We start from the raw sequence: 12,425 nt of genomic DNA on the forward strand, positions 1-12,425 counted from the left end.
ATCACTCTGGGTTGGTTCAAAGTGTTACTAACTCAAGGCCTGGAGTTCTCCTGGAATTACAACTGATCTCCAGAATACTGAGAGGAGTGCTCCTCTAGAAAAACATGACAATTTCTGAGGGCAGACATGACATCATATCCCTGCTAAGTTTCCTCCAGAGTGCTCCTCCCCATCCCTAGGAATGTCCCAGTCTGAAGTTTGCAACTTTACTGGTAGGCTGGACACGATGGCTGCCAGCCTTTAGGCGACGCCCGGAGATCTGGCATTACGCCTTATCTCCAGACTATAGCAATTTACTCCCCTGGAGAAAATGGGCATTATACCCTGCTGAGGTCCCTTCCCTTCACAACCCCTGCCCTCCCCAAGGCTCTCTACTCAAATCTGTACGACTTTTCCAGCCACGAGCTGGCATTTTTACCATTGGAGTTTGCAGTCCGGGCACTCAAATGGCTTAAGCCTAATTTATGCTTAGTGAAATCTTTCTGAAGTAAAGTTAGCGCCTCAGTGTTTGCTTTCCGCGTAAAAAGGAGAGCCCTTAAGTTGCAAAAAGCAAAGTAACAGTGCCTTAATGACTAACAATATGCTCCAGAGTAAATGATCTGCTCTCAGCGGACATTACCCCCCCCCTCCCCCGTACCTAAGGAAGTGGGCTACAGTCTGTGAAAGTTTACAGAGCAGTTAAAAAAAGGACCGACCCTTAATAGCCTCCCGTTTTCTTTTGAAGCAACGGGTCTCGCTGCCTTGCTGAAAGGTTCCACAAATCCCTTCAACGGCCCTCCCTGCTTTTGGCTCCTCCGGACACCAGGGGCCGCTGTGGGCTTCCACGCAGAGCAGAGAGGGCGGCCTTTCCTTCCGTTCTCCGTTGGTGGATTCATTTCCGCGTCGTTTGTTTTTTCGGGATGTTCGCCGTCGCTGCTTAGACCGCGAGGGGATCACGCCAGATTGAGAAGGCTGCTGCCCAGTTCCTCCGGGCCGCCATGGGTCGGGAGTCCAGGTGAGCAGAGGCTGCTTCGGGTTCGGCTGCTTGGTTCTCCAGGCTTGGTCGGCTGTTCCTTTCTGCGGGGAAGCGAGCCGAACAGGGGGAGGATGCCGGCCCAGGAATAGGCCTCTCATGGGGAGCGGGCCCGGGGAGCGTGGGAGGCAGCCGAAGGCGGGCTTGTGGCCGCCCAGAGCTGAAGAACGGCGTGTGGGTCGGCCCTTGTAGCGTATGCTCCTCGTTACTAGACGAGGCCGTTTTCACTCGGCCTTTCTTGTCTTTTCGGGCCCTCTTTGTTTTCTCGTTGTATAAGGTGATTGAAATGTGCGTTCTAATTTCTCTGGGATTCTCTGTGAACTTTTTTGAATTCAGATTTCCCGTGAATTTTCATTCTTGTGTATTGATGTTGTAGGTCTGTTGTAATGTATTTTTTAAAAACGTGTTTTTAGAATATAGACTTATATATTCTCAGCCTGGTAATTCAAGACCACACTGAAGCAATAAAGCAACATATCGTCATTTAAATCAAATAATGAAATACAATGAAACTGTCAACTGTCAAAATCTAATTCCCCTACTAAAGATAATATAAGCTTAGCTTCTGGGATGCAAGCTCACATGGGTTTTCAAGAGCAGGGAGCTACCACTGTTACCTGGTGCTTTCTTTTCTTATTTGTCACACACATGGCACTACCACAGGGATCAGAGTAGAATGTAAGGATGGGGGCAAATTTTAAATCAGTGGGCTTAAATCTAATTTTGAGGTAATATCATTTTGCCTAGAAACTCATTGGCAGTACAGGCTTTGAAGTGTTGTTATAATATGCTCACATTAGACCAGGCCTGCTAAGCTGTGAGTGCTGTCTTCTTGTGGTAGTGGAAGCTTTGACGCCCTTTTCATAGGCAGCTCCGCATACAGCTTGTTGCAGTAGTATGAGGGAGATAAAGTTGGAAACTTAATTAGGATGCTTTTTGACCTTATTTCCCAATAAGCTGTTACCATGATAAACTTAGGCACTGATAAGGTCATCTGGGACCATTAATTTAGCCTGTGGCGTTTAATATTGGACTGGTTCTTATTTAAAAGTTTGTGTGTGTACTTGTATATGAATAACTTGTACTTGTATATGAATAACTAAGTTCAGAATACACATACTGTGTTATCAGGAATAAAAAGGCCAAATCTTGTTTCACTTTAAAATACAGTAGGAGGGCCTCTATCTCCATTTATTTTAAAGTAAAAAGTGCTTTAATGAGGAATATATGTATTTTGTTCTCAAGTATTCATTCTCAGCTACAAGAAACTCCTCAGCAGTTGAAACTCTGTATCCTTAGCATCCATGAGGCTTGCCTATCAGGTGATAATATTGTTAGAGCAACTGAGACAAACTGGCTATCTTATACAAGGTGAAGTCTGGCTTCAAGGCAAATGGATTCCTTATGGTTGAAAGCCAATTTCATGCCTCTTGCAGCACATGGAAGATACCCTTTGGCATGGTACATTGTTTGGCCATTGGCTGTAATAGCTTGTACAGTAGATGTGGTTTCATGATAACATGGGGGGAAAGCCTAGTATTGCATGCCTTGAATGTGGCCCTTTTTTGTCAGACAGTATGAAAGGTTTCATGCAGAATCATCAGAATCTGGTCCAATAGAAGGTTCCATTTTGCTTAACTTAATTTCTCTCATTTCCTTAGATCAACAAAGCAACAGTTGTCCAAACAAAAACAGTGAGTTAATCTATTTAAAATAATAGTTTTTGGTCTCACCATTTTAAAACACAAATGTACTGTTAATGATTGCATTAGCTCTTGCCTCTTTCAGTATATCTGTATGAGGTCCAGTCACACATTCATTCAGCTCTTTGAAGCTACTCCTTCTGCCTAGATGTTGTCTCCCTGTTTGAGTTGAGTACATCTGTGATGAGAAACTACCAGCATCAGAGCTGACAGTTTCTGATGACACTACAACCCCCCGCCCCGTATTAACTCCATATTATCAGCTCCATAAAAGGTCTCAGTAAGTTAGTTAATTAGGATGAAATGTTTTTAAATAGCACTTTACTCCCTTCACATAACTTTTCCTGCTTTTGCTGTGGATAGCAACCTCAGCTTCTTGGAGAGTCCTTATTTTGATTTCATGGACACATATTTTAACTAGTCTACCTGGAGTGTTCATTGGACTCTACGTATGGTAGAGGTGAAATAAGCTTCTTGATAAAAATGTTTTGGCGTAAAATATTTTTCTTGTTTTTCATTCACATTCTCCCTGCCCTCTCTCCATTTTCAAGTGTGCACATGTGAGACTATCATGTAATTCCATTTTGGGTTGCATAGAACACATTGGAGGCTGCAGTGGGGGCAGACTAGTTGGTCTGAGAAAGCTGCCAGGAGTTGGATTCTGTTATCTCCATCCTGATCAATAAGTTACAGGATATGATTTCCACAGAAGTGAATATATATAGCTTATAGATTGGAAATGCTTCAGTGGATATTAATGTTCCATTTGTTTTGCCCTACCCTCACTATGCGTTTAATGCCTTACTTGCTTTTCTCCTCTTATTGTTATACCTCTTTGCCTTGAGCCATGCTTCATACGAATATCAGATCCTTCAAATCTGAAAATAACAGCTGATTGCGAAGTATCAAATTGATGTCAAGTTGGCCCCTCTACCAAATCATAAACTATACTTTAAGGCCAAAGAGTCAGTGACACCACTGAAGATCTTTGATAATTAATTCTACAACTAGTTACACTTAACATCTTAAATCTTTGGAAAGACTTATCACATTCTTCTAAGATGTGTTTATTGTATTCTTAAGTTGTGCTGCATATCTTGATTGTCCTGTTAATATACTGCCACAGGCATTATCGGAAGCGCTCCTCATCACGAGGGCGCTCTGGTAGCCGTTCTAGGAGTCGTTCTCCGTCTGACAAAAGAGCAAAACGTGGTGATGATAGACGTTCTAGAAGTAGAGACAGAGATCGCAGACGTGAGAGATCACGCAGCAGAGACAAGAGGAGATCTCGGTCACGTGACAGGAAGCGTGTACGGTAAGCAGCAAATTCTTATTTTATTTGTAAAGGAAGTTTTTACATGTTGTGAAATCAGTCTTACAACCTGAGTGTGGAATGCCAAAGAGGTCCATTTTATCCCCAATGTTCTTTAACCCTTATGTTAAATCTTTGGTCAAGATAATTGGAGTGGTTGTCACTAGGGGTGTGCAAGAATTTTTTTTTTTTGATTTCCCGCTTCGGAATTTCCAAAGGGGGGAAAAAATTCAGAAATAAGCAATTTCCAAAGTGGCAAGCCACTTCGGGAATTGCTTATTGACCAGCTTTGGTATGCTCCATAAAGATTCGGAGCACACCAAAAAGCTTTTAAACTACCAGCACAGCCACTTACTTCACCCAATACAGGGGGAAGAGAGGGTTCCTTCTTCCCCCCAATTCTGGTGAGGGGAAGGAGGGGATTCCTGCCTCTCCCCATCGGGTGAAATAAGCGGCGGGTGGGAAGTTTAAACCTACATGTCTCTAGCCACTTGCAAGTGGCTAGAAAAGTGTAGGTTTACAATCCTACCCCTACTCACTTGGCCTGCAGCTGGCCAGGAAATCCTCTGACCCCTTCCATAGCAGGCAAAGGAGGAGACGGGGCTGTAGGCATTAGCCTGGAGCCACGCCACAGAGCGCTCCCTTTTCCTGCTGCGGCACGGAAAGGGGCATTTCAGCCCAGCAGCCTGGACTCGGTTGCTTGCTGGGGAAACCCCTCAAAAGCAGCTGATTTGGGGGTTTAAATGCCCCTTTCTGTGCCACTGCACGGTGGTATGGAAAGGGGCGTTTCAGCCTCGCAGCCTGGACTCAGCCACTTGTTGGGGAAACCCCTGACAAGCAGCTGATTCGGGGGTTTAAATTCCCCTTTTCATGCTGCTGTGCAGCAGCGTGGAAAGGAACATTTAAACCCCTTGACCCAGAGCTTCCCGAAGCTAAACAAATCATTTTGGGAATCTTTGATTTGGGGTTTTCGAAGTGGACCCAGTATACTGGGGCTGTTTCGGAAATCCTGAATCTTTGCAAATCGGGTCAGATTCGGGTATTTTTCCTGAATTGGAAACCCGAATCGCACACCCCTAGTTGTCACCAATATGTAGATGCACCTAGCCTTCCATCTCATTATTTAAATCTCCAAAGGCAGCTGTGAAGGTCCTGGGCCAATTTCTTGAGGATTTGGTCAGGTGGCTGAGGATTAATAAACTGAGGTTTAGTCCAGACAACACAGAGGTGATGCTTGTTCACAAGGCAGAGTGTTTAGCTGGTGATGCTCTACTTGACTTAGATGTTTAACTGGTTCCATATATGATCGAGGCAACACGTGTAAACTTGTCCAAGTGAACTAGACTCAGGCCCAGGCCATGCATAGCTTATCTCTGTGTTTGATGAGCCAGCCCTTGTCTCAGGGGGCATAGATTCAATCATGCTTAGTGGCTACTTCCAGCCTCGCATTACCAGCCCACCACCATTTTGTCTAGAGATTCTGTAAAATCTGGCTGATAAATCCAGATATGGTAAATGCTGTCTGGCCAGGTGGTAGCCAAAATGGTAAGCAGTGATGACAGCCAAGTGGAGGCATGTTGGTTGTGGCAACAAAGGTTTTGGTGGGGGGGAAGGGGAGATCAAATTAAGAGCTCGAGAGTGCTCTTGATCCTGACATTTGGTTGATAACTAGGTCAGTGCTGTTACTAGAAGTTCCTTCTTTGTTCCATCTTGCTTGTTAAGTGACCCTTTTGTGGACTCTGTAAGACTAAGCCATGCTGCTGTAAACTCCAGGTTGGACTACTGTAATATTCCCTATAAGAGGCTGTTGTTGTTCTGCTTTTCTCACTGAGATCCAAGGCGGATTATACAGTGCAAATGAAAATACAATACAATCAATAGCTAGGACATTCACAGAGCAAAGTACGATAAGGAACACAGTTAAGACATTCAGTGAAAAGAGATACAATTGGGTATGGTAACAGAAAATTTGAGAAAAGTGTAAAGCTGAACAAAGATGAAATCTTTCTCAAACAAAGCATAACTAAATGGCATGTTTACCAACGTGGTGACTATATCAACAGATAGTACTCAACAGAGTAGCGTATAGTTCTTTTCCCTACCAGTGCATCTTTCTGAGCTACTAATTACGACACAGCCTTCTAATCTGGGTAAAGAGCCCTCCTGAATAATTCAGTTTTGCATAGTTTGTAGAAAGTCAAGGGAGTGGAAACTTTCCAGTGTCTGAACCTTCAGTCAGTACAACATGTGGCAGCAAGATTCCTGTCGGGGTTAGCCGTTTGGAACATATCGCTCCTGTGCTCTGTCAGTTGTACTAGTTACTAGGGGTGTGCAGGGCCAGGGTGATTCGAGTTTTCCGATTCAGAATACCCGAATCGGGAAAAAGATCCAGAATAAAGGGAATTCTGAAGCGGCAAGCCGCTTCGGAATATCCGATCTGGAAAGATTTGGGTTTGTTTCGTAAAGATCCGGTCGTTATTTTCAATGGGGAACATGCTCCTGGCTTTCCGGGAGCCTGGGGGGGCATTTTCTTTACGAAGCAAACCAAACTTAGTGGGGACCTTCTCCTAACTCTCCTCTAACCACCCCTCAAGTTTCAGAGAATTTGGACTTCGTGGGGCCATGTTATGCCCCCCCCAGATCCTCCCATCCTCCTACACTCTCCATTATTCCCTATGGGAAAAAACAAGTGATCTTTCTAGGTGGCTTAGGGTGGCATTTTGCAAGCAAAATGCACCCAATTTTCAGGGGACCTGTTCCTATCTGTTCTACCATGCCCTCCCCCAAGTTTCAGGGAGATTGCACTTTGGGGGGGGCATGTTATGGCTTCCCAAAGAAGGTGCCCCTATCCTCCCCCACTCTTCTCTATTCTTTATGGAGAAAAACAAAGGCCTTTTTTCTAGGTGGCTTGGGGTGGCATTTTGCAAGCAAAATGCACCCAACTTTCAGGGGACCTGCTTCTGTCTGTCCTACCATGCTCTCCCCCAAGTTTCAGGGAGTTTGGACTTTGGGGGGGCCATATCATGGCCCCCCAAAGGTAGTTCTCCCAGCACACCATTTTATTTCTACTGTGCGGAAGACTTCCACATAGCAGAAACACATGGATTGGGGCTGCCAATGGCCACAGCCATAGTCCGGCTACACCACACACCCCAAGCAACCCATCAGAACCACATCCCCCCCCCCCAAAACCTAACCATCCTTGCAGTAACTGGCCAGCCACACTCCATTGATTCCTGTTATGAGAAAATCCAGACTCCCACGGCAGGAACACATGGAATGTGGCATCCTTGGCCTCAGGCATAATCCTCCTTTCAGTCTACCCCCTAACAGCCCCACAGACCCAAAGACACGCTCCACCAAGTTCTCCACCACCCCCAGAGCAGGCTGGCCAGCCACTCCCCATTGTTCCCTATGATGGGAACTTTTATACTGTCTTTCCCAGGGCAATTATGCACAGGCCAGGGTGCCACAGTGGTGGGCACACTCCTGAGTGCAAGCTCGTCCCTGGGAAAGCACACCTGAACCACAAACACCCACCCCCAAGTTCCTCACCACCTCCAGAGCGGGCTGGCCAGCCACTCCCCATTGTTCTCTATGATGGGAACTAACCTGCACACCAGAGAATAGAACACAAACACACATTGAATCAAGTTCCAAAAATTTTATATTTTAGCTTTCAGTTACAGCTTTAAAGGCACACTAGTGTGACACATCACAACAGTCTCCCACATAATAGTACCTCAGCTTACTTCAAACCAGAGAATCACAAAAACACACACACAGTTTTTTGCAAAAACACTTTTTTTCTTGGCACAGCATGAAGGCAAGCATCCATTCTTCCCAAAGCAAAATGAAAGGTTGGGGGTGGAGGGGGACACTCTTGCAACTTAGTCCAGCAGAGCCATTGTAATTCCTGTAGCTGGGCTTTCAGTTCAGCCAGTGGGGAAACACCACAGAGCAGAACAGTACCTAGCCACAAGCACAACACAGTGGCATTTGCGGAGCACGGTGGCAGAGTTCTCTCCCCCCCCCCCAGCTTCAGGCTGAATGGGATACCACCTGTGAAGCAGTGATGTAGCCTTCATCTGGCTACATCACTGCTTGCCCCCACCTGCACCATCCCTACCAGCCCCACTCCTCCCCCACCCCTTCAGCATGAACATTTTAACAGCATGCAACAACATTAAACAACATTAAACAGCAGCTTAGCTAGCTAGTTTGGCTGCTACTCTGCGCTTCTTGCTGTAAGTCCCTAACCTAACCAGTCCCTATCTAACCTGTCTCTCCCTCTAGTGGCAATCAACATTTCTGGGGCATGTTATTAATTATCAGAATAAATTTGTGCCCACGGGGTCTGTGACAGTTTTGGGCCATTTTTTTTCCTGTTTGTGGGGGGAGCCAAATTGCAGGGTGCATTCCCTTTGCTACTGAGTTCCACCCTCCTTCTGCTGGACTTTTTTCTACTTCTAAACGTTTAATGTAAGGAAGAGCACGATTCCCCCGGTCCTAGACTCTCAGAGGATGCAGGCCACAAGGTGGGCTCACCTCATTCTCTCTGGAAGTCCAGTCCTGAGAAATTGAAGAGCCAAGAATTAACCTTCAGGAAGACCAACTGCTCAACTCTCCATGGGAGAAGGAGAGAGTGATGTGGGCTGACAATGTCACCCGCATAAGAAAAGACGTGCTCGCTCTCCATGCTTGTCGGAGGGTGTGAGAGGAGCTGCTGTGCCTCGAGGGAGAGGTCCGGCCAGACCTCTTCCTTCTTGGCCCAGTAGCTCAGCGGATCAGTGGACAGCAACTCGCAGGTAATCCCTGACCACTGTCTCTGCCAAATCCTTTATCACACAACTCAAGATTCCAGAGGGGCCAAGGAGCCGCCGGAGCATCTCCATCTCTATGGACGTTCCGGCGGTGGCTGCAGGGGGAGCCTGCTCAGAAGGGGTGCAAGAGGGACCCACAGGGCTGGGTCCCCCGCCCGTCCCCTCTGATGACAGCTGGCCCCTCTTGGCCTGCCTACGCCTCACACGCGCACAGAGGGCATCTCTGGCTTGGGTGAGGTTCCCGTCCCACTTGACAAAAGTGCCCTTAATGCGCGGGTCGCACATGGTCGCCAACATGTACGACTCCTTCTGCATGAGAGGTGTTAGCCTGGCAGCTATGCCCTGCTGCAGCCTTCTCACAGGCACTGCTGGAACACTGTCTGCACGTGGTGCGTCTGGGTCCACAAAGGAGGCCAGTGAACTCTGGAGTGTGTGCACCAAAGGAATGACCGGAGGGTCGCCGTGTCGACAGGACCGCTACAGTGAAGTCCTTAAAAGGCTTCAGGACCTCTGCTGTCAGGGATACAGTGAGCCAATCTTCCTGGCTGAATTCACCCACCTGACTCACAGCGTCGCTTTCTGAGAGCCACACCTCGAGTGCGGCCTGCTGCTCCACCAAGCACTCCAGCATGGCACAGGTAAACTTCCAGCGAGTGACTATGTCAGATATCAGGACATGCTCAGCACACCTGTCCTGGCCTTCTTATGGCACAGTTCGTGAGTGGATTTCACACTGCGCGAGAAGTGACCCGTGAGCCTCCGACATTTCTGCAGGAGATACTGGAAGTCACGAGTTGCGAGGTCCTGGGGTTCCGGGGAGGAGCCCACCCCAAGCGCAGCTTTCACTACTAGGTGAAGTTTGTGAGCTGCACAGTAAATGCGCTTGTGGCTCACCTGCCGCGCCGCTGCCTTCATCTTCTGGCCACATTCGTCACCATACATCCCATGGTGATGGTGCCCTCGCTTATCCAGCTGTCCAACTCCCTCCTCAAGGTGGCCACGATGTTCTTCGCTGTGTGCAACATGTCGAGAACCTTGGGGTGGAGCAAGGCCTTGCGAAAGCTGGCCCGGTGGTCTCCCATCCTTCCCTGCCTAACTCTGGATACCTCACCCCCACCCTGAAGGTATTCGGGTTGCCACCAGTGTGCAGTAAGCAAGAGATATGCATGCTGCACACTTGGGGAGGTCCAGATGTCGGACGTGAAGTGCACAGTTCTCCCGGCAACGCAGGACAACTGTGCCTTCACGTGGTCCCTGGCAGCCCTGTAAAACGAGGGCACCATGACTCTGTTCAGCGTCATGTGAGCAGGGAGAGTGTACCAGGGAAAGCTATTGCGGAGCAGCCCACTGAAGCTGAAGTCGTCTACTATGGAGAAAGGCTGACCTTCGACTGCAATCATATTGACGAGGTGGCGCATGATGCGCAGGGTCTTCTGGATCCCCTCTCTGGGCACACTAGGGCCCAGCGCATCAAGCGTCTCTATCAGAGAGGTTTGGCATCCCTGCCCTATGGGAACCCGTGAGGAGAGAGCACTAGAGGAGCCTGCCTCCTTCTGGCTAGCTGGCATCCATGCGGTGCCACTTGAACTCTCCCCTGAAGAAGCACCGCCTGGTGTTGCCTCTTCAGGTGGTTCCGTATTCCAGACGTGGAGAGATGGTTCACATCCCTACCATGACTGATCTGTTGCCTACAATGCCAGCACTGGGCAAACCGGGGGTCCTCCATTCTCTGGAAGTCATTCCAGCTATTGGAGGTAATGGGGGCCCCACACTGCACAGGGGAGGCGCTTACGGGCCCCCCCCAGCAGACACCGTGTCCCACTCTCGGCTGGGCAGTTGGAGATGGCTGAGGATGAAGGGGCTGAGATGTGGGCTCTTCCACCACAGTCTCTTCCTCTTCCTCCAGCACCCTCTCCTCCTACACAGCCATAAGAGGCCTACTGCTGGCCTCAGAGAAAACAGGGGAGGACCCTCCAGCGGGGGGTTCCTCCTACAGTTCTTCCAACATCCGCCAGGTCCCTGGGGTGAGCAGGAATGCAGGAAAAGTCATGTGTCCCACATCCATCCCAGGAGACACCACATGCTGCCCCTCCTCCAGCAGCTGGGCCTCAACCGCTGGAGGAGGGGGAGCCTCAACAGTAGGCCCCCACCCAGTGCCAGCCCCTGCCTCAGACACCTGGGTTGGGGGTGGCCCTCGAGCAGCTGCCTCAGGAAAGAGGGCCTTGTGAACCCTCTTCCTGTTACCAGGTGAATGGTAACAACGCTAGGGAGGGCCTCCTCCGCTTAAATGGGGGCATAGCCACAGCATTCCCCCTCCCCTCCACCCCTCTAGACTTACCACTGGCCTTTCCCCCAGGGCATCTCTCAACTTTCTTATCAACCATTCTTTCCCCTCCTTGAACCTACACTAACTACTGTTGTTAAGTTTATTAAAAAAAAAACACCCCAAAATTTACAATTTGGTTTCAAAACCTATCTACCTATTTCTAAAACTATGTTTCTTGTGGCTCTATTACTACTGGAGATGGTTAGTTAAATATCTTTTTAAACAACCCTATCTATTTTTGGGGACCTAAACCTACCAAATAGCTGAATTCCTCTTCAGGAATCAATCTGGCCCAATATAAAGGAACGCCTATTACAACTAATGTGCCTGGCCTGCCTCCAAGGGTGCCAGAGATGGGCAGGGAAACCCCACTTAAGGGGGTACTAATGGGCAGCCTATTTGTATGAATATATATATATTTATAATTGGAACAGAACTCTTTTCCTACTGAATCCTATTTAATGTGTAGAACTACCCTTGGTTCCCTATCAATTTTGTTCAGAGGGCAATTTGGTTCCCTATCAATTTTGTTCAGAGGGCAAATGTTCAGTGAAGGCCTACAACTAGCCTACCTTTTAAAAACACTATTTAAAACTTAAGTAGAACTGTTCTTGGAAACCCAAAGTATGCTAACCAAACACAGCTATATTACAATGAGCACCAACAACAACTGTAACTGTAAAGAACAAACTAACTTTAAACAACAAACTGTAACAATTGTAAACAACAAACACCAACACCAAGTATTCAAATAAATAACAACGCCGAATACCAACTGCAGCAAAGAAGCAAAAAAATAAACTTAAAAGTAACTTAACAAACAGCCTCCCAATTAATCACAGCAACACAAATTGAAACCCCAGGAAAGTGCCCCCCCCCCAGACAGCTCACCTACCCCTATTCCCACTCCCACCCATGCACCCTGCAGAAATCTAGCGAAGAAGCAAAAAATAAACTTAAAAGTAACTTAAATTCAGCCCCCCCCCACAATTAATCACAGCAACAAAAATTGAAACCCCAGGAAAGCGGCCCCCCAAGAAAGCCCATCCGCTGAAAAATTAAATGGCTAACCCCACCACACACACAGGCCCACTTACTCCAAAACAAGCCACAAACACAGAAACCTCAGACATTACAAGACAGTAAAGCTAAGCTAAAAAAAAATCCCAGTGGGAACCCCTCCCCCCCCCACATCAGGGCCTCGACCAGACAGTCAAGCCAAACACAATCAAACCAAGGAAGGCCACAA

The 12,425-nt window shown here is 47.7% G+C and overlaps 1 protein-coding gene across 3 annotated transcripts in view; it reads left to right on the plus strand.

Annotated features, from left to right (window-relative positions):
- Positions 1–880: 880 nt before the first annotated feature.
- DDX46 (DEAD-box helicase 46) overlaps positions 881–12,425 on the plus strand; it is a 54,865-nt gene continuing 43,320 nt past the window's right edge. For 2 of the 3 annotated variants that reach the window (XM_054975655.1, XM_054975656.1), the window contains exons 1-3: positions 881–994; positions 2,674–2,706; positions 3,842–4,030. In XM_054975655.1, coding sequence (XP_054831630.1) covers positions 978–994; positions 2,674–2,706; positions 3,842–4,030 — 239 coding nt within the window. In that variant the 5' untranslated portion in view covers positions 881–977. The remainder of the gene's footprint in view (positions 995–2,673; positions 2,707–3,841; positions 4,031–12,425) is intronic. The other variant, XM_054975657.1, reaches the window with a different exon arrangement.

This window comes from Eublepharis macularius, chromosome 4, assembly GCF_028583425.1.
Source record: "Eublepharis macularius isolate TG4126 chromosome 4, MPM_Emac_v1.0, whole genome shotgun sequence".
NCBI lineage: Eukaryota > Metazoa > Chordata > Lepidosauria > Squamata > Eublepharidae > Eublepharis > Eublepharis macularius.